The 22,402-nt window shown below is 42.3% G+C and overlaps 2 protein-coding genes across 4 annotated transcripts in view; both read right to left on the minus strand.

Moving 5' to 3' along the window:
• Window positions 1-257: 257 nt before the first annotated feature.
• LOC138215600 (uncharacterized) lies at window positions 258-9,894 on the minus strand. Of its 2 annotated transcripts, XM_069177840.1 has the most exons (3): window positions 9,348-9,894; window positions 3,246-3,332; window positions 258-317 (listed from the first exon to the last, which is right to left on the minus strand). In XM_069177840.1, the coding sequence occupies exons 1-2, from the start codon at window positions 9,892-9,894 to the stop codon at window positions 3,274-3,276; spliced, it is 606 nt and encodes a 201-aa protein (XP_069033941.1). In that variant the 3' UTR covers window positions 258-317; window positions 3,246-3,273. The 2 variants fall into 2 exon arrangements, with proteins under 2 accessions (XP_069033941.1, XP_069033940.1); XM_069177839.1 differs by lacking the exon at window positions 258-317 and having other exon boundaries at window positions 3,241-3,332.
• Window positions 3,345-22,402, minus strand: part of nat16 (N-acetyltransferase 16) — a 36,261-nt gene continuing 17,203 nt past the window's right edge. For both annotated transcript variants that reach the window (XM_069177832.1, XM_069177833.1), the window contains 4 exons: window positions 15,163-15,388; window positions 13,763-13,987; window positions 13,331-13,674; window positions 3,345-12,795 (listed from right to left, as the gene is read on the minus strand). In XM_069177832.1, coding sequence (XP_069033933.1) covers window positions 12,570-12,795; window positions 13,331-13,674; window positions 13,763-13,987; window positions 15,163-15,388 — 1,021 coding nt within the window. In that variant the 3' untranslated portion in view covers window positions 3,345-12,569. The remainder of the gene's footprint in view (window positions 12,796-13,330; window positions 13,675-13,762; window positions 13,988-15,162; window positions 15,389-22,402) is intronic.

A 22,402-nucleotide genomic window follows, 5' to 3' on the forward strand; every position in this document is an offset into this window, starting at 1 on the left:
AAAGGAGGTCACATGATCACCGCCACTGATCTGCTGCAGTTTCATTGGTGCATTTGGAATAGTTCAGAAAAATGTTTTCTTCAGTTTAAAGAACTTCTTGTGTTTTTAAATATCTCTCAATCTTCAAACTCTCAGATTATTTCCAGGTTTACATGAAAATATCTAAAGTTTTTGATGTGGTCTCAGACTGATGTACATCCAGTACATATATGTTATACAGTCATAATTAATATTGGTGATGAACTGTGTGAACATACCGACACACATCGAACATCCTCGGTAGGAAATCCTCAGACCTGAATGTCAGAATTGGTGATCTGAAAATAGAAAGTTATCGCTGGACCATTGTCGTCATGGCAACAATAGTAAACACGTGCTCAACATTGTGACATGGTCGTAGTTTGGTTTCCGAAAACAATTCAGGCTAAAATAATTGTGTTTGTCATTTTACATGTGAAGACAACATTTCAAACAGTTTTCTGTGCGACTTCATATTTATTGTTATGTTTATGATAATATTTTCTACAAATACTGAATCCACAAGAGGTGGTATTTACACGTGTCGTATAGTTACACGTGGTAGTTACACGTGTTGTATAGTTACGTGTGGTAGTTACACTTGTCGTATAATTGCACGTGGTAGTTACACGTGTCGTATAGTTACACATGTGGTAGTTACATGTTTCGTATAGTAACACGTGTCATATAGTTACACGGGTCATATAGTTATGTGTGGTAGTTACACTTGTCGTATAATTACACGTGGTAGTTACACGTGTCGTATAGTTACACATGTGGTAGTTACATGTTTCATATAGTAACACGTGTCATATAGTTACACGGGTCATATAGTTATGTGTGGTAGTTACACTTGTCGTATAGTTACACATGGTAGTTACATGTGTCGTAGAGTTACACGTGTGGTAGTTACACGTGTGGTGTAGTTACACATGTTGTGTAGTTACACGTGGTAGTTACACGTGTCGTATAGTTACATGTGTGGTAGTTACATGTGTCGTAGAGTTACACGTGTGGTAGTTACACGTGTCGTGTAGTTACACGTGTTGTGTAGTTACACATGGTAGCTACACGTGTCGTATAGTTACATGTGTGGTACTCACATGTGTCGTATAGTTACATGTGGTAGTCACACGTGTTGTATAGTTACATGTGTCATATAGTTGCACGTGTCGTATGTTTACATGTTTGGTAGTTACACGTTTTGTATAGTTACATGTCATATAGTTACACTGGTTGTATAGTTACATGTGTCATATAGTTACATGTGCTGTATAGTTACATGTGTGGTAGTTACACGTGTCATATAGTTACATGTGTGGTAGTTACACATGTTGCATAGTTACATGTGTGGTAATTACAGGTGTCGTATAGTTACATGTGTCATATAGTTACACGTGTTGTATAGTTACATGTGTCATATAGTTACACGTGTTGTATAGTTACATGTCATATAGTTACACGTGTTGTATAGTTACATGTGTCATATAGTTACACGTGTTGTATAGTTACATGTGTTATATAGTTACACGTGTTGTATAGTTACATGTGTGGTAGTTACACGTGTTGTATAGTTACATGTGTGGTAGTTACACGTGTCGTGTAGTTACACGTGTTGTGTAGTTACACATGGTAGCTACACGTGTCGTATAGTTACATGTGTGGTACTCACATGTGTCGTATAGTTACATGTGGTAGTCACACGTGTTGTATAGTTACATGTGTCATATAGTTGCACGTGTCGTATGTTTACATGTTTGGTAGTTACACGTTTTGTATAGTTACATGTCATATAGTTACACTGGTTGTATAGTTACATGTGTCATATAGTTACATGTGCTGTATAGTTACATGTGTGGTAGTTACACGTGTCATATAGTTACATGTGTGGTAGTTACACATGTTGCATAGTTACATGTGTGGTAATTACAGGTGTCGTATAGTTACATGTGTCATATAGTTACACGTGTTGTATAGTTACATGTGTCATATAGTTACACGTGTTGTATAGTTACATGTCATATAGTTACACGTGTTGTATAGTTACATGTGTCATATAGTTACACGTGTTGTATAGTTACATGTGTTATATAGTTACACGTGTTGTATAGTTACATGTGTGGTAGTTACACGTGTTGTATAGTTACATGTGTGGTAGTTACACGTGTCGTGTAGTTACACGTGTTGTGTAGTTACACATGGTAGCTACACGTGTCGTATAGTTACATGTGTGGTACTCACATGTGTCGTATAGTTACATGTGGTAGTCACACGTGTTGTATAGTTACATGTGTCATATAGTTGCACGTGTCGTATGTTTACATGTTTGGTAGTTACACGTTTTGTATAGTTACATGTCATATAGTTACACTGGTTGTATAGTTACATGTGTCATATAGTTACATGTGCTGTATAGTTACATGTGTGGTAGTTACACGTGTCATATAGTTACATGTGTGGTAGTTACACATGTTGCATAGTTACATGTGTGGTAATTACAGGTGTCGTATAGTTACATGTGTCATATAGTTACACGTGTTGTATAGTTACATGTGTCATATAGTTACACGTGTTGTATAGTTACATGTCATATAGTTACACGTGTTGTATAGTTACATGTGTCATATAGTTACACGTGTTGTATAGTTACATGTGTTATATAGTTACACGTGTTGTATAGTTACATGTGTGGTAGTTACACGTGTTGTATAGTTACATGTGTGGTAGTTACACGTGTTGTATAGTTACATGTGTGGTAGTTACATGTGTCGTATAGTTACGTGTGGTAGTTACACATGTGGTAGTTTCACGTGTCGTATAGTTACATGTGTGGTAGTTACACGTGTTCCAGCACAAATCTTGTCCTTTTCACACATTTCTAGATGTTCCATGATGTTTCTTTTAGCTGATCTAACGAAGACATGAGCTCCTCACTCAACACACGTCACATCACGTCACGTCACGGTACGTCACGTCACGTCACGTCACGTTACATCACTTCTGTCACCTCAACAGAAAGCTCATAGGAGTATTTGTAAAAATGCTGAACTATTTCTTGTAGGCACAGTAAAGACCCTGAAATAATCTGTCAGCTTTAAATCTCAGAGAAAAAGCAAATCAGAATATTTCCAAAAATCCTGAACGATTCCTCTGAAAGGAGAAAAATAAGAAATACATTGTAATTGTAATAATGTGAAAGAAAGCAGAGACTCGTCACTCATCTTTACTTCAAAGCCACCGAAGAGGAATGTTTGTTCATGTCTTCCTCTGGTGGAGGTTAGGGTCATCACCAAACAGCCACGATAAAACAATCACTACAAACAAAGTACAGGGAGAGATTTAATGTACAGAGATCAAGATTTGCATCAATGAGTGCATATTAAAATAAAATGATCTTTGCAGCCCACACATTTCTACCATTAAACTGGCTAATGTCAAATGTAGCAGTGCATCTTATTTATAGTTTGCATGTAACAACATTAGTCTTCAGGGTAACTAGATACTACAGCTGTTTATGCAGTGGAGTAAAACGGATAATATTCCGCCTGACATGTAAAATAATAAGATCTCACATCATGGAACTACTCACAGAAAATAAATTACTGATAAACTAGTACACTAAATGTCAGGATAGCATTTCATCTGTTGGTTGAACTGATCCAAAGAACTCAGTCACTGTTAATCTGTTAGTCTGTTATAAGAATAAAATATAGTTTCACTCTTGATGCCTCAAACTGCTCCACATGTCTTCAGTTTGAAGGAGCGTGTTGGTCTTACATGGAGCTGGATGATTGTTTCTGGACACCACCATGTTGATGCTACTTTACAGAAGCTGGGAGCTTTTCTATTATTGCCAAAGACAACTAAAGTGCATGCTGCTTTACCCACTAATTCAATGGCTTGTACAGTAATTCATAAAACATACATTAATAGAACAGCTAACCCTATAATACCTACAGGCTTTGCAACACAATGTGAGCAGGTTATTCACTTGTATACTGAGTATACAGTCATTACATAATTCAAACAAAGTGCTATAAGGAACCCCAAAACAAATTTCATAATTCAATTCAGTTCCACATTCGATCACTGAGGATGTCACCTTTGACTTTTGTTCGTGTTCTGTGGGGTGCTGGGAAGAAAAAGACACATTTAACTGGGCTCAATGTTCAACTAAGACTCAAGTTGACAGTACAATCTATATAAGATTAAACTTTAAGATTTGCTGCTTTTTGTGTGAATTTATAAACTCGGTGACAAACAGAAGTTCAGCATGAGATTTGGTACTTCTCTGAGCTTTGCTCCAGCACTTAAGCTCCACCTGCATTCAGTGAAAAAATACTGTGCATAAACTCAACACTTTGTGTATTTGTGCGATATTCACTGCTATTCACTGGACACATGAGCTGGAAGTCAGCCGAGGCTTGAAACACATGTCGGCACATGATGTCATGGCTCAACGTATTTACCTGATTAATGGAACTAAATCTGAAATGTAATCACGAATAAAAACATGTTGTTTTTATTTCTCTCATCATCAAATACATCCTCCATGTTAGAGTATCCAAGACATCCTGCTGGTCAGTATCATAATAAAAGCTACTTTATGATAAGTAAGTTAGGATTAATGGCCTTGTTAACATCTAATTAATCAGAAGTACTGCTACACTGTTGCAACAGAAAGGACTGTGTGTGTGTGTGTGTGTGTTTCCCTCTAACCATAAGACCCTTGTGTAACTGTCTACATATAAAATGTACCTGCTGAGGTCATCTTTGCCCATGTGACCATGAGATCATAAGATCATGAGACCATGTGACCATGTGACCGTGAGACCATGAGATCATGAGACCATGTGACCATGAGACCATGTGACCATGAGACCATGAGATCATGAGACCATGTGACCATGTGACCATGGGAAGAGACTCTCCCAGCACTCAGACAGAAATCATGTTAAACTGTGACTCTATATGATATTATATGATCTTATATTATATTATATTATCTATAACTATGTGCAGCGCCGCAAACTTCAAACTGGAAACATGTCATACAAATATAAATTGTAATAAGACTCTCTGTAATCTGCCTTCTCGTCTGCATTTGTAAAGATGTAAAGTTGTGTAGAATAATTCTCTGCAGCCTCTTCCTTTGAGGTCAAAGGTCAGTATGCTAAAGAGCGACTTCAAAGTACGAAAAATATATTTTGTTGGAAGATTACGATCCACAAAATAGATTTTTCTGTCCAAAAAGTCCAGATTTGGTCTTTCATACTGACATTACATTAATAAATTATGTTTTAATATTAATAAGCCTACAACTTCTAACCCTTTATAAACTATGACACCATTAATGGGCTCTGTGGTTGTTCAAAACCAAATGTTAATTTAGTGATCCATATTCATTAATTATTTTTATATCAATAAAGCCCCATTACTTTAGATTAAAGGGTTTAAATTGTGTTGGTCCATTTATCTGACAGTCATACAAAACCACTAATAATAAATAATATGACAGGAAATGAAGGCCTTTGTTTGAATGCTCTTTTCTTTTCCATATGAAGACGTGTTTTTGATTAGATTCAACTGGAGTTCATTAAAGTGTTTTGTTGCATTGATTTCAATCTGCAGACAGTTTTTTTTACTTTGATGTAAACAGAAAAAGTTGTGTTCAACATTTTATTGAAACAAATCAGAGCCAAATTTAATTCTTTGTTTAAAATGTCCTGATCCAATAAAACATGGTCATTCTTAAAAAGATAAAAGATAACGTTTAGTTGTTTGGAAACAAGAGAATTATTGTTCATCTGCACTTGTAGCCAAAAAAGGTTTGTCGAATAAAGTTGAGGTGAAATCAGGAGATGCAGTTGGAGTCCTCAGTTCACCTCCCACAGGGAACTCATGGTGACACTGAAGGACTGAGATCCATCCGAATCTGATCCGGACTATGATCACACTGAACTCTTCAGCTGTGGCCTTTTATAACAGAACAGGTGAAAACATGTTCACCATCAGTCACACTGAAGGGTTCTGAGGCTGTCGATGATGAAGGATGGTTGATTTCCTGTTTTAAACTCAGAGATCTGAGCCGTTTAACTGGATGAGCGGAAAACAGCAGATGTGTAGTTTCTGCTTCTTGCTGATGACATCAGGCCTTCAGCAGCAGCTCAGCCTGAGACAGAGAAGTGTAGTGTAGTGTAGTGTAGTGTAATGAAGTGTAGTGTAATGAAGTGTAGTGTAGTGTAGTGTAGTGTAATGAAGTGTAGTGTAGTGTAGTGTAGTGTAGCGTAGTGTAGTGTAGTGTAGTGTAATGAAGTGTAGTGTAGTGTAATGAAGTGTAGTGTAGTGTAGTGTAGTGTAATGAAGTGTAGTGTAGTGTAGTGTAGTGTAGCGTAATGAAGTGTAGTGTAGTATAATGAAGTGTAGTGTAGTGTGATGAAGTGTAGTGTAGTGTAGTGTAGTGTAGTGTAATGAAGTGTAGTGTAGTGTAATGAAGTGTAGTGTAGTGTAGTGTAATGAAGTGTAGTGTAGTGCAATGAAGTGAAGTGTAGTGTAGTGAAATGTAGTGTAATGAAGTGTAGTGTAGTGTAGTATAATGAAGTGTAGTGTAGTGTAGTGTAGTGTAATGAAGTGTAGTGTAGTGTAGTGTAGTGTAGCGTAGTGTAGTGTAATGAAGTTTAGTGTAGTGTAATGAACTGTAGTGTAGTGTAATTAAGTGTAGTGTAGTGTAGTGTGGTGTAGTGTAGTGAAGTGAAGTGTAGTGTAATAAAGTGTAGTGTAGTGTAATAAAGTGCAGTGTAGTGTAATGAAGTGTAGTGTAATGAAGTGTAGTATAGTGTAATGAAGTGAAGTGTAGTGTAATGTAGTGTATTGTAGTGTACTGTAGTGTAATGAAGTGTAGTGTAATGAAGTGTAGTGTAATGAAGTGTAGTATAGTGTAATGAAGTGAAGTGTAGTGTAATGTAGTGTATTGTAGTGTAGTGTAGTGTAATGAAGTGTGTAGTGTAGCGTAGTGTAGTGTAATGAAGTGCAGTGTAGTGTAGTGTAGTGTAATGAAATGTAGTGTAGGAAGTGTAATGAAGTGTAATGTAGTGTAATGAAGTGAAGTGAAGTGAAGTGTAGTGTAGTGTAGCGTAGTGTAGTGTAATGAACTGTAGTGTAATTAAGTGTAGTGTAGTGTAGTGTGGTGTAGTGTAGTGAAGTGAAGTGTAGTGTAATAAAGTGCAGTGTAGTGTAATGAAGTGTAGTGTAATGAAGTGTAGTATAGTGTAATGAAGTGAAGTGTAGTGTAATGTAGTGTATTGTAGTGTAGTGTAGTGTAATGAAGTGTGTAGTGTAGCGTAGTGTAGTGTAATGAAGTGCAGTGTAGTGTAGTGAAGTGTGTAGTGTAGCGTAGTGTAGTGTAATGAAGTGCAGTGTAGTGTAGTGTAGTTTAGTGTAGTGTAGTGTAGTGTGGTGAAGTGAAGTGAAGTGTAGTGTAATAAAATGTAGTGTAGTGTAATGTAGTGTATTGTAGTGTAGTGTAGTGTAATGAAGTGTGTAGTGTAGCGTAGTGTAGTGTAATGAAGTGCAGTGTAGTGTAGTGTAGTTTAGTGTAGTGTAATGAAGTGTAGTGTAGTGTAGTGTAGTGTAATGTAATGAAGTGTAGTATAGTGTAATGAAGTGAAGTGTAGTGTAATGTAGTGTATTGTAGTGTAGTGTAGTGTAATGAAGTGTGTAGTGTAGCGTAGTGTAGTGTAATGAAGTGCAGTGTAGTGTAGTGAAGTGTGTAGTGTAGCGTAGTGTAGTGTAATGAAGTGCAGTGTAGTGTAGTGTAGTTTAGTGTAGTGTAGTGTAGTGTGGTGAAGTGAAGTGAAGTGTAGTGTAATAAAATGTAGTGTAGTGTAATGTAGTGTATTGTAGTGTAGTGTAGTGTAATGAAGTGTGTAGTGTAGCGTAGTGTAGTGTAATGAAGTGCAGTGTAGTGTAGTGTAGTTTAGTGTAGTGTAATGAAGTGTAGTGTAGTGTAGTGTAGTGTAATGTAATGAAGTGTAGTTTAGTGTAGTGTAATGAAGTGTAGTGTATTGTAGTGTAGTGTAATGAAGTGTAGTGTAGTGTAGTGTAATGAACTGTAGTGTAGTGTATTGTAGTGTAGTGTAGTGTAATGAAGTGTAGTGTAGTGTAGTGTAGTGTAGTGTAATGAAGTGTAGAGTAGTGTAGCGTAGCAAAGCGTAGTGTAGCGTAGTGTAATGAAGTGTAGTGTAGTGTAGTGTAGTGTAGTGTAGTGTAGTGTAGTGTAGTGTAATGAAGTGTAGAGTAGTGTAGTGTAGTGTAGTGTAATGAAGTGTAGTGTAGTGTAGTGTAGTGTAGTGTAGTGTAGTGTAGTGTAGTGTAGTGTAATGAAGTGTAGAGCAGTGTAGCGAAGCGAAGCGTAGTGTAGCGTAGTGTAATGAAGTGTAGTGTAGTGTAGTGTAGTGTAGTGTAGTGTAATGAAGTGTAGAGTAGTGTAGCGTAGCGAAGCGAAGCGTAGTGTAATGAAGTGTAGTGTGGTGTAGTGTAGTGTAGTGTAGTGAAGTGAAGTGTAGTGTAGTGAAGTGAAGTGAAGTGAATAAACATGAAGTTGTATTTTGAAATATGTGAGTTTATCAGTGATAATTCAACAGCTGTTCTCAGATAAATTCACGTTTTACCAGAAGCTTTTTGAAGTCCCCATTCTGCTGTTGAACAAGCTCTTTTTGTTTCATATTATTATTAATATTCCACCAAATTAAATTCATGCATTTATTTTTCTGGGATACCTTCAGTTGCTAGGTTACCATGTAGGTTTTTAACTAAAGACAAGTTGTGTTTGATTGCAAGGAAAATATTAAGTATCTCTGTGTCTCTCTGTGTGTGTGTGTGTGTGTGTGTGTGTGTGTGTGTGTGTGTGTGTGTGTGTGTGTGTGTGTGTGTGTGTGTGTGGTGTGGTGTGTGTGTGTGTGTGTGTGTGTGTAGACCTTCATCCTCTCAGGTTAAAATGAATGTTGTTGTTTATTTTAGTTGAAATCACAAAATAAAAAAGATCTCATGGACTCAAAATTAATTTTTACTTGTTTTTAAAATGCAACACAACCTGACAAACTGACTTCTCATCATTATCAGTATGTGTTCAGCTTCAATCATGCTAATGTTAATGAGTGAGGATGAAGATGGAGACCAAGACCTCCAGGTGGATCAGCAGCCATGATGTACCAAATATACCTGTCCATCAAAATTAAGCTTCACCTGTTGTCATGGTTACTGCTCTCTCATGAATGAGCTACCAACACACAACATAAACTAACATGACAGGTTGAGTCCTGATCCACTACCTGGTCTCAAGGTCTCAAGATGCTTTATCCTCATGCTTCCTCCTCCTGCTTCATCCTCCTGCTTCCTCCTCCAGCTTCCCCCTCTAGCTTCCCCCTCCAGCTTGCTCCTCCTGCTTTCTCCTCCAGCTTGCTCCTCCTGCTTCCTCCTCCTGCTTCTTCTTCCTGCTTCCTCCTTCAGCTTCCTCCTCCTGCTTCTTCCTCCTGTTTCCTCCTCCTGCTTCCTCCTCCTGGTTCCTCCTCCTGCTTCATCCTCCTGCTTCATCCTCCTGCTTCCTCCTCCTGGTTCCTCCTCCAGCTTCCTCCTCCTGCTTCCTCCTCCTGTTTCCTCCTCCTGCTTTCTCCTACTGCTTCCTCCTCCTGGTTCCTCCTCCTGCTTCCTCCTCCTGGTTCCTCCTCCTGCTTCCTCCTCCTGGTTCATCCCCTGCTTCCTCCTCCAGCTTCCTCCTCCTGCTTCCTCCTCCTGCTTCATCCTCCTGTTTCCTCCTTCAGCTTCCTCCTCCTGCTTCTTCCTCCTGTTTCCTCCTCCTGCTTTCTCTTCCTGCTTCATCCTCCTGCTTCCTCCTCCTGGTTCATCCCCCTGCTTCCTCCTCCTGCTTCATACTCCTGTTTCATCTTCCTTCGTTACACTAGCAGTGCAGGAACACTGGTCACCGTGTCACAGTCTGTAGGCGGAGCTAGCAGAAACTCAGCTGCTCACTTCAAACCCACAGTGAGGTGTCATGGTGGGTGGAGCCTCATAACTAATGTTACCTGATAATGTGAACAGTCAGACTAAGTGATCTCCTTTTAGTTCCCTGGAACATGTGGAGGATGAGCTGCTCTGAGGCATTTTAGAAAAGGTTGTCTGTCGGATCATTTCATTCTTTTATTTATGTTCTAAACTTTTGACTTTCTGACTGATCTTCCTTAAAAACAGGTACGTTATCCTCACAGCTTGTATGGTTGGTGGAAGTCTGGATAAGAGCTGGTCAAGGCAACAGAGGTGAACTAGATTCATACAGACTGACGTGGTTCACTGCCTGTCTCTGCTCTGGACATTTAAAGGGACAGTTAGAGACCAAAGAGTGATGATGACGTCATCTCGAAGTTAAAGACGGGAGACTGTAGAGAACATTGGACATGCTGTGATCCCTCCAATAAACATGAAATATGGAGGTTATAATGTCTGCAGGCAGCAAGAGGTGGATGAATGTTCAGAGTAAAGGTTGCTATCAGTGTGTAGTGTTGGGTTTATACCAAGACCACGACCCATAGGAACAAATCAGTGAGACTGTAGGCTACGTACTGTCACCATGGCAACATGCTAATTAACACGAAACAAGAAAACGACAGCTGATGTGGATGTCATTAGTTTAGTTTATGATCAAAGTGAGATATTCATGTGATGATGAAGATGGATGTAAAGTCAGAGGACCATCAGTCTGACTCCACTTTATCACCCTCTCCTCCATTAAACATCCCTCCTGATCAGCTGTGCTCTCCATGACGACGAGCTGATGATGTCCAACGTGAACGTCCTGCAGCTGTTTCAACTGTTTCCATGTTAATGAGTTTAAAGTTCAGACATAATTCTGGTTCTCGGCCGTCAGATAAACCACAAAACTCTGTTCATATTGAGACTACAAATCAGTTGGCTCCAACATAGCGGAATCTTCCTGAATCATTATGAATCTTCCTGAATCATTATGAATCTTTCTGAATCTTCCTGAATCATTATGAATCTTCCTGAATCATTATGAATCTTTCTGAATCTTCCTGAATCATTATGAATCTTTCTGAATCTTCCTGAATCATTATAAATCTTTCTGAATCTTCCTGAATCATTTTGAATCTTTCTGAATCTTTCTGAATGTTTCTGGTCTCTGGTGTGATGTCAGAGGAAACACTTTATGTCAGATATCTTAGTCCAGTTAATATTAGTGCTGATTAGAACATGTATGTAACACTGGTTCTGTTAGTCTGTCTCTTCAACCCCCCTCCCTCCCCCCCATCCTCCCTCCCCCGTCACCAGTTAAACTAGCATTTTGTTTGGCTCGATGCTACAAATCTACGAGTCAGCCTAAACTTCACTTCCATCTTAAGAAGTTAATCAGTTTATTTCAGTATTTAAGTGAAAATATGAAATCAGTAACATTAATTATTTACAGTCAAAGGTTTGAAATGAAAAAAGACAAAAGCTAAGACATAAGCTTGACGTTAACGGAGGAGACGTTGTGTGTCTGAGCATGTTCATGTCACTCTGTATGCAGATACATGTTAAAGTGATGGGATGTTTTTTTACCCCGATTTGATCCTGAACGGTTCCTTTTCAGTGTAACTTTACACAACCTGCCTGTGTAGTTTTCATAAAGTGCCTTTAGAGTTGTGCAGATTTAGTCACCCAACTCAGCCTTTGTACATATATAGAAGTTCCATATTTACAGAAAAAGGAGAATTGAAAGGTTGGAGATCTTTTCTTCACTACTTTTAGGTTAAATCACAGTCGCTGCTGCGAGACAGCTTCCCCAAGCTCATCTCTTCCTACACCTTTCCAGCTAGTTGGACATACAGTGCATGGACCTAACATCAGAAAGACCTGTAATCAGCTGGAGGGAGACGACTGACCTCTGTGATCACCTGACAGGCTGCTAGTCAACAAAGAGTGTCAATCGCTCTCCTCAGCATCTACAACCACCACATTTTAGATGAAAAACATTTTCTTTAAATGTAACTAAAGGATGCTGGAGAAACTGTCACATAAATACATGACGGTGCTGACCCAGTTCTCCTCATATTATGGACACTGGATCTGTCTGTCGGGGTCTTTTTAACAATCTATGACAACCCGTGTGTTTGAGTGTGTTTCAGATCCACTTCAGACCTTACTGAGAATATTTATCATGTTTAGTGCCCCTTTTTATTTCTACCTCTAAACTAGGATTTCAAGTTTGATCAGCACCTCTAAAACTGAATATTACCATGTTAGTCACGGACCTGTTGCAGTAGATTACATGAAGTATTTGTGATCTTATGTCCTCACTGTGTATTTCTGTGTTGTTGACTAGAATTTGCTGCACTCTTTGAGGTTTGATTTGTAGAAACTATGTTTTGTTGGTTTGGTTTTCTATTTCCTCAGGAGAGGGTTGTGTGTTTCTGGAGGTTTAATTGAATCGTGTCCATTTTCTTGACCCATGTCTTCATTCCTTTCTTGCCCCTTCATCCTCTGCTCCTCTCCTGGTGTAACTAGACATCCGACTCCACCACGCACTGCTCCGTGTACTCTTTCACCAGCTCCACGCTCAAGGTGGTGAGGCAGAACTCGGCCATGGGCTTCCAGAGCGGCGGGTCCAGGAACATCTGGCACATCACATGACCCTTCAAGGTGGCAGTGTGGCGCTGCAGGTGGCACAGGAACTGCTGCTGGACCAGCTGCAGGTCTTTACCAAACATGTCGATGTTCAGGTAGAACCTGTTTCAACACAAGAGCAGGTGACTTTGAAGAAACTGTTTTAGTCTGAACATGAAGAACATGTTCCTGGAAATGTTACGACTGTCTTCATTAACCGATCAGATTGTCATACAAATACCATGTAACACGAAGAGCTTCAGAATAGGAACTTTTGAGTCTTAAAATATATCTCGCCATAAAGAGCATGGTACTGCTAGAGCCGGTACACGCTAACAAGGTAAATACTGATTAGTGTGTCATGAAACAAACACAATCAGATGTGATGACAGGAAACAGTCATGTGAGTAAAGCAGCGTGAAATATTTCGTCTCTAAAGGAAGTAACAACTGCTGTTATGGTCAAAAGTCAATGAATTATTAATCGTTGCATGTCAAATGGGGCCCCATGGGGGCTTCACCTGAAGCAGATGAAACTAAGGCCTTGGTGGTACCATTCAAAGATGGGCCTGTCAGTGTGTTGTACACCTTCTCAGAGACTGTAGTTGTAACCGGCACCGTCTGTTCAGCCTTATGGACATAAGAAAACAGACATTTACCAGTCATCACCAATGGGAACCCTGAAGGGGAAGGTACAGAGGCTGGCCACGGTCGGACCGGACACATCATCCACCATCCAGTCGATGTCCTTCTTCAGCAGGATGGCCATATTGCTTGGCAACGGCTTGAATGGCTGCCAGTCTTGAATAATGGTGGCGTTAGGAAGGATGCCCTGCATCAGGTCAGTGGTCAGATAGAGCCGGTGGATGGCTGTGTGGTCCAGACGTACCGAAGGAGGAGTGGAGGCAGAGGTGGACAGAGAGGACTGGATGTCTCCACCCAGACCCAGTTCAGACAGACGCAGCTTCAGGTCTTCAGCTCTGAAGCGCACCAGCAGAATCCCCTGCAGAGAGGAGAACCAATGAGAAGGCTAGAAACATACACCTGACACCCCCACCACAAAGAAAGGCTTCAGGCTGCTTCTGCTGTACCTGCTTGGTTATGATGCGGTACTTCTGGAAGTCCTTGGGTCCGAGCTGGTCGTCCCGGGTCAGGCGGCTCACTTTGACCTCGGGGTACTTGGATTTGACCAGCTCACAGCAGAAGCGCAGGAGAACTCCTGCCACACCTTTTCCCCTTTCCTGAGGAGCAACACGGAGACCTTCAACCAGCATCGTCTCGCCGTCATCGATCACACACACTGACTCCAGAGCAATCTGAGGGGGAGGATGGAGGAGGAAGAACATGACAAACTATCACACTGCAGAACTTTGTACTGTTTCTTTTTCTGAGGGAAACCAGAACCACAGAGATATAGACAGAGATATAAACAGAGATATCTGGGAGACAAAGAGCTCGCTGGTCCATCCCTCCTTATTCCTGCCCTCTGAGTCTCGGTGTTAGCAGGCTGAGCAATGTGCTAGCAAGATGTCATCATTTGTAAAAAGTAGATGAAGTGATCCTGCTGCCATCATTAGACTGTGACCTCTGTCCACTCAGGGTGGTTTGAAGGATGAAGAGGTGTTGACATGAGAGGACATGGTGGATGGCCTCCTTCATCTTACAGTCTTGGGGTCTAGTTCAACAGGGATGATAAGATAGAGCACAAGAAGAAAGGTTTGTGCCTGATGTGTTTAGACGAAGCTCGGACATTAACCTTCGGTCAGAAATGCAGATTAAACAGTTCAAGCTCTTCCCTGGATAACTGGGCTCTCTGTTGGAAACTGTGTCAGGAGCTCCATCATCTGGACAGATGACAGAGTTCACTGCTTCCTGTAAAATGGAGCCACTTGAAGAGGTTCAGTCATGTGATTATGATGCTTCCTGGATGTCTTCCTATGGAGGTACATGTCAAACTGAGGAGACTGAAGGTTCAATAAGTTCCCAATTCTCGTTAAACAGTGACACACTTTTCATTTTTGGACTTTGTGTTGTTCAGTCAAATTCAAGAAACACATGTGCTCTTGTTCTGTTGTCAGGAGATCATCTCCATGGTTACTTGTACATACGTGTAGATGTGTCTGCAGACCGTGAAGTGGCCTTCAGCCTCCACATGAGGACAAATCTGTGTTAGTGGGATGTAGCTACGCTCAGCACTTTAGAGGTGCAGGGTGTTCATTCACACCTCTGAGGTGAGGCTCTCTGCAGAGCTGGCTGCTGATTGGTCAGTAAAACTTGTACACATATATACAGTACATGTTCATATTTATACGGTAAACACTTTAAGGTAAGCACAGACAATAACTTTATGATTTCATCATAGGTTTTCAAACTCATGACATTCCTCAAACTTGCATTGACACAAATGTTGTGTTATTCTTGGTTCTGACTTGGTTTCTGGATTATTTCTGAGAACTGTGAAATATATTTGCATGCTGTTGTTTGAACTCACCACTTTTCCCTGTTTGCGGGCCAGAATCACTGTGCGGTTGGTCTCCTGCAGCCAGCTGGTGTATCTGGTGGGAAGGTAGTCCAGGCCTCCGTAGATGTCCTGGCTCATAGCCATGATTTCATCGAAGTCCTCCTCAGTGGCCACAGTGAACTGAAGGCCTGCCTGGGACAGGGCCTCTGGGAGCTGGGGCATAGTCAGGCTGGTATCAATCTTCATCTCGAAACAACTGATGAGATACAAAGTGGAGGAGAGATTATCGTGGATTGCATTTATTAAAAGCCTCAAAGCAGGATGCCGTTCTCAACCTGTCAAAGACGACCAATCGAAATAAAACCCATCTGGTAGTAAAGTAGGATCGAATCATTCCCTGAACAGGTCTGAGTCCAGCTGGAGAGAAGGTCTTAACAGAGAAGGTCCTGACAGAGAAGGTCTCAACAGAGAAGGTCCTGACAGAGAAGGTCCTGACAGGTGACCACGGTGCAAACTGACTAAAACATTCTCACCCACTCAACCACCAACACTACTGACCTCATTCAATCATTCATGGTCCCAAAGCAGGGACCAAAGGAGAACTAGACCAACCAGAGGAAAGTACAGGACAGGTAATTTAGATTTAGGATTATTTTTTGGGGTGGGGGGACACCTGAAGGACTCAAAAACAAGACAGAAGTAAAGAAAGCCTGAAAACAAATCACAGATGAGACAGTTCAAAAGTGAGAAGCAGACACAGACAGAAAGATGGATGACAACAGACACAGGAAGTGGAAGACTGGCACCTTTCTTAATCCCTGTGTCTTTTCCAATAAATCCTGTAAATGCACACCCTCACCCTCCTAATCCGTTCACTAATACTCTCTGATACCCTCCACATCACCAACACTGGAGCTTCTCCACCGCCTGGCTGCAGAGTTCACACACGAGATGCACTGGAGAAAACAATCACAGCATGTCGTCAGCATTACTGCTTCCAAAAAAGTCTGGACGCTGTGTTAAATGTAAATAAACACAGAATGCAATGATTTTCAAATCTCATAAACATCTGTTTATATTTGCATTCTACACAGCGTCCCAACTTTTTCGGAAGCAGGGTTGCACATTAGATACTAACTGAGTGCTAGGTACTCAGATGGTGTGGGCTCACAAAATATCATTATTAATCAGGCAGCAAAGTGTTGTAGGAGCTATCACAATCTAACTGGACATTGAATATTGAATAATGAGCTCCGTCCCAGCGATGGAAGGAGGCAGCTGCATGTAAGAAAACCAAAACAAGTGGCTGCTCTTGTGAGGATTTTTCCATTTAATTAAATCAGGATACAGTGCTGTCACATATGATGCAGTACAAAGTGATCAAATCAAATTAACTTCTGCAAAACAAAACATGCATCATAACATAAAAAGCCACACAAAAAACTCATAATATGATAAGATAGAAGAAAACACCATAAGTATGTGATAACAGCGAGTAATGTACAGGTCGGCTGAGTGTCACAGTTCCCTCCATTCATTTCATCAGAAAACATTCGTTCATGTGTTTCATGTTGGCAGGGAACAAATATCACTTTGATTAAAACTTTGGACAGGGTGTGTGTGTGTGTGTGTGTGTGTGTGTGTGTGTGTGTGTGTGTGTGTGTGTGCAGGTGACCCATCACCCAGAAGGAGAGCAGGAACATGGCACATGTTGACCGATCTGAAGTGAATGTTAGGGGAATGAATAAAAAGGTGCTGCAACACTCCTGTTTTTATGGCTCTGATGACAGTTTGAATGATACTCAGCTCTAACTGTGTGTGACATTACAGAGACGTCAGTACAACGAGAGACTGCGGGTTGTTTCAAACACAGGTTCTGGTCACACCTGAGGCTCAACAGGGATTCAACAAGTCAGACTAAAACGATGCACCGCAGACCATAAGACCTTCATCCATCTACTGATCTACAACCTCCCTCCACAGAACGGAGCCGCAGCCTCGAGGATGAACTGACACATGTTCTGTGTCGCTGCATGAAGGAGCTCCAACATGGAGCGATCTTTAGGACTCATGATGAAGGAGCTCCGGGTCACCATCACCGCCGGACACGGAGGGTTAATATATCTCTGCTGGTTAATGGATCAGATTCATTAATAGCACATCATGCTGCTGCTGGTGGTTGTGTTCTCCCATACATCTGTCCGGGTCATCCTGACAGGTGGGCTGAAGCTGAGCGGGGTCAAAATCGAGGCCATAACATGAACGTGATGTTACTTGTCCTTCTGTCTTCTGTCCATCAGTAGGGGGATGGGGTCAAAGGTAGAGGATATGACACATATCAAGGCCTCAAAACTCCTGACAAAGAAGGAAGGACTCCAGCACCCAGAGATGGCAGCTCCTGCAGGAGAGATGAAGGAGGTCCGAGTCCTGAACCGAACAGATGGCCAGCTGTCTGAGAGTCCCGCATTGGAGACGCGGGACTCTCAGACAGCTGGCCGCACACCGAACAGGTGGTTGACCTTCAAGCACCACATCATGTCAGCAGCAGCAGGGACGGACGTACACTCCACAGATTACCCAGCATGCCAAGCAGCTGGAAATCCAGCTGAAGAAACTGTCTGAAGGAACATCTGTGCTCATCTCCCCTAAGAACAAAGAGCAGACACAGGAAGTGAATCTGGAGTCCGGAGCAGTGACAACATGTGACGTCACAGAGGACGAGCAGCTGAAAGACGTGACTGTCAGAGACGTGACGCTGCAGCAGCTTCATATCAATGAATGAGAAGCCAACAAACATTTGACCGTCTGGACGCAGCCTGTCAATTTGTCACCATTCAACTCAACTCATCATTCAACAAGCAGCCAGCAGGAAAACAGCAGGAGGTCCCAGACTGTCGACAGTAAAACCTCCCATCCATCCCATAATGAACACCAAACTCATAACCCTCTGGAAAGGTTTCTCCTGTTCAACAAACTATATTTAAAGCCTTGATTAAAATCATAATTATATAATTATGCTCCATTTTTAGAACACAAAGTGACCAAACAATGTAAAATTGTTTCTGGCCCCCAGTCCATCATCCGGCCCCCCGTCCATCATCCGTCCATCATCCAGCCCCCCGTCTATCATCCGTCCATCATCCAGCCCCCGGTCTATCATCCGTCCATCATCCGGCCCCCCATCCATCATCCGGCCCCCCGTCCATCATCCGTCCATCATCCAGCCCCCTGTCTATCATCCGTCCATCATCCAGCCCCCGGTCTATCATCCGTCCATCATCCGGCCCCCCATCCATCATCCGGCCCCCCGTCCATCATCCGTCCATCATCCAGCCCCCCGTCTATCATCCGTCCATCATCCAGCCCCCCGTCCATCATCCGTCCATCATCCGGCCCCCCGTCCATCATCCGTCCATCATCCGGCCCCCCGTCCATCATCCATCCATCATCCGGCCCCCCGTCCATCATCCGTCCATCATCCGGCCCCCAGTCCATCATCCGTCCATCATCGGGCCCCCTGTCCATCATCCGTCGATCATCCGTCCATCATCCGGCCCCCAGTCCATCATCCCTCCATCATCTTGCCCCCGTCCATCACCTGTCCATCATCCGGCCCCCAGTCCATTATCCGTCCATCATCCGGCCCCCTGTCCATCATCCGTCCATCATGTGTCCATCATTTGTCCATCATCCGGCCTCCCATCCATCATCTGTCCATCATCTGTCCGTCATCTGTCCGTCATCCGTCCATCATCCGGCCCCCAGTCCATCATCCCTCCATCATCTTGCCCCCATCCATCACCTGTCCATCATCTGGCCCCCAGTCCATTATCCGTCCATCATCCGGCCCCCTGTCCATCATCCGTCCATCATGTGTCCATCATTTGTCCATCATCCGGCCTCCCATCCATCATCTGTCCATCATCTGTCCGTCATCTGTCCATCATCCGTCCATCATCCGGCCCCCAGTCCATCATCCGTCCATCATCCAGCCCCCCGTCTATCATCCGTCCATCATCCAGCCCCCCGTCTATCATCCGTCCATCATCCGGCCCCCCGTCCATCATCCGGCCCCCCGTCCATCATCCGTCCATCATCCGGCCCCCCGTCCATCATCCGTCCATCATCCGGCCCCCAGTCCATCATCCGTCCATCATCGGGCCCCCTGTCCATCATCCGTCCATCATCCGGCCCCCAGTCCATCATCTTGCCCCCGTCCATCACCTGTCCATCATCCGGCCCCCTGTCCATCATCCGTCCATCATGTGTCCATCAGTTGTCCATCATCCGGCCTCCCATCCATCATCTGTCCATCATCTGTCCATCATCTGTCCGTCATCTGTCCGTCATCCGTCCATCATCCGGCCATCACCCGTCCATCATCTGTCCGTCATCTGTCCATCATCCATCCATCATGTGTCCATCATGTGTCCATCATGTGTCCATCATCGGTCCATTATCCGGCCCCCTGACAATCATCCAGCCCTCCATCTCTCACATCCAACAAGCTGCTTTAAGTCTCTCATCAACTTCTCTACTGGTTGGATTTCACTTTTTTTTTTTACACATGGGGTCTATTTTTATTGTTCTTATGAACTGTTAGCACTTCACCTCTGTGGCTGAAAGAAAGAAATGAGGCCCAATAAAAGATGGTAAAAATAGATCAATTCATATCCGGACTTGTGTGAGAGGAACAACTGAAGCGTTTGGATGAAATGTGCGTCATGTAGACAGAATGCACTGTTCACAAGGATGCTGAATAAAAATCCTCTGCTTCATCTGTACCACTGACATCTGTGGTGAGCCAACACATTCTTCTGGAACAGGCTGCGGCATCCATTTCTTTTCACTGAACAAAGTGAAACCCCATCAACATAAATACATCTCTGTATAACACATGGATGAAGTTTGGCATTTCTTGTTACATGTGAACACACTGCAGCCATGGGGACACACTCGTATACTGTTTCTGCTCTTCCTTTGTTATTCTGGCTGCACTTGTTCATTATAATCTCCCTTTCATCACCAGTTACTTTGTGCTGAAGCACTGGAGGGGAGTGCTCAGCCTCGGAGGGGAATTATTGGTTTGTAGAGGCTAACACAGAAATGCTAGACATGTTCCAATAAGCTATCAATGGGCCATGTGAGCTGTGAGGGCATTTGCAGTGAAAACACTGTCTGGTCACAGCAGACTCACACACACACACTGTGAACACTGGTATTTTTCCATGGTGCTTTGATGCTCTGAGATGAGCTGTCAGGCTCGGATGGTCCTGCCAATGACAGTGATGTGGTTTTGTTTTTGTGTTTCTGTCCTCCTCTCACGCACTCACTGATTCATTCTTCTCCTTTTCATTCTCATGCTCTTGTTGCTTTCTGTCTTCGGCTGGCAGTGAACTCCAGACAAAATGGAATTTGGCAAGTTTGCAAAGACTGTTGAACCTCCATTGAATGTGCTACTGTGAGCAAATGCCAATATGCTCACTGCAGATCAGTGTCTGATCATTAACTGATGCTCATGCCAGATAATCAGCTCGGTAGTTCTGGTGTGAAAAGACAGCGTGGAAAAAATTGTAACCCAAAGGATGCACACAAATAAGCACACACCATTACCTGACTTTGTTGGTGAGTCAAGTCTCTGAAACTACACAAAGGTAAGCTTTCTGCAATTTGCTTACATGGCAGTAGTCAGGATTATCATCAGTTAATGCTTGTGTTCATAATTTAAAACACACCAAGTTTTCATATTCATATTTTTTTGGGAGGGCTGCATGAAACTACTGCAATAACCAACTACAGCTGCCCTACAACTACAACTTCCAACAACGCTGGGATGCTGTGAAATATTTAATTGAAAATAGACCAAAGACGACATACCAAATGTTAAAACAGATAAATGCTATTGTTTTATGAAAAATATGTCCTCATTATAATTTAATGGCAGCAACATGTCTCTAAGAAGTTGTGACAGGGACAACAAAAGACCAGAAAAGTTGTGTAAAGCTAAAAAAAAAAAAACACCTGGTGGAACATCTGGAACAACTAATAAGGTTACCATGGCAACAGATCAGTAACATGATTGGGTATAAAAAGATGATTTCAGAGAAGCAGAGTCTCTCAGCAGTGAAGATGGAGAGAGGTTCACCACTCTGAAAGACTGTGTTGGAAAATAGTGCAACAATCTAAGAATAATGTTCCTCAACGTAAAACTACAAAGAATTAGTGGATTTCATCGTCTACGGTTCATAATATCATTAAAAGATTCAGAGAATCTGGAGAAATCTCTGAACACAAGGGACAAGGCTGGAAACCAATATTGGATGGTGGTGATCTTCGGGCCCTCAGGCAGCACTGCATTAAAAACACACTATTCTGGAGTGGAAATCACTGCATGGGCTCAGGAACACTTGTGAAAACCATCGTCTGTGAACACAGTTCATCGCTGCGTCCACAAATGCAGGTTAAAACTCTCCAAAGAAGAAACCAGATAGAAACATGATCCAGAAACACCGCCGCCTTCTCTGGACCGAGATCATTGAAGATGGACTGAGGTGAAGTGGAAAACTGTCCTGAGGTCTGATGGATCACAATCTGAGATTCTGTTTGGAAATCATGGACGCTGCATCCTCCAGATTAAAGAGGAGAGGGACCATCCAGCTTGTTATCAACTCAGTTCTAAAGCCAGTATATGTGATGGTACAGGGATGCATTCGTGCACATGGCATGGGTAGCTTGAACATCTGGAAGGAAGTGTTAATATATATTAATATATTCAGATTTTGGAGCAATATATGCTGCCATCCAGACAACGTCTCTTTCAGGGAAGGTCTTGTTTATTTCAGCAGAACAACGTCCAACCACATTCTGCACGTATTCCAACAGCATGGCTCCGTAGAAGAGTCCGCTGATAAACTGGCCTCCTGCAGTCCAGACCTGTCAATCATTGAAAACATCTGGAGCATCAGGACATGAACAATACAACAAAGGAGACCCTGAACTGTTGAGCAGCTGAAATCCTCTATCAGGCAAGAATGGGACCACATTTCACTTTCAAAACTCCAGAAACTGGTCTCCTCAGTTCCTCAATGTTTCCAGAGTGTTGTTAAAAGAAGAGGTGATGCAGCTCAGTGGTGAGCATGATCCTGGAACAATTTTATAGAGACGTGCTGCTGCATCAGATTCAAAATGAGAAAATATATTTTATAAAACAGTTTCTCAGTTTCAATATAACATGTTGTCTTGGTCTATTTTCAATTAAATATGAGTTTAT

This window comes from Embiotoca jacksoni, unplaced genomic scaffold (genome assembly GCF_022577435.1).
Source record: "Embiotoca jacksoni isolate LCO1_2020_lvr unplaced genomic scaffold, fEmbJac1.0.p SCAF_78, whole genome shotgun sequence".
Lineage (NCBI taxonomy): Eukaryota > Metazoa > Chordata > Actinopteri > Embiotocidae > Embiotoca > Embiotoca jacksoni.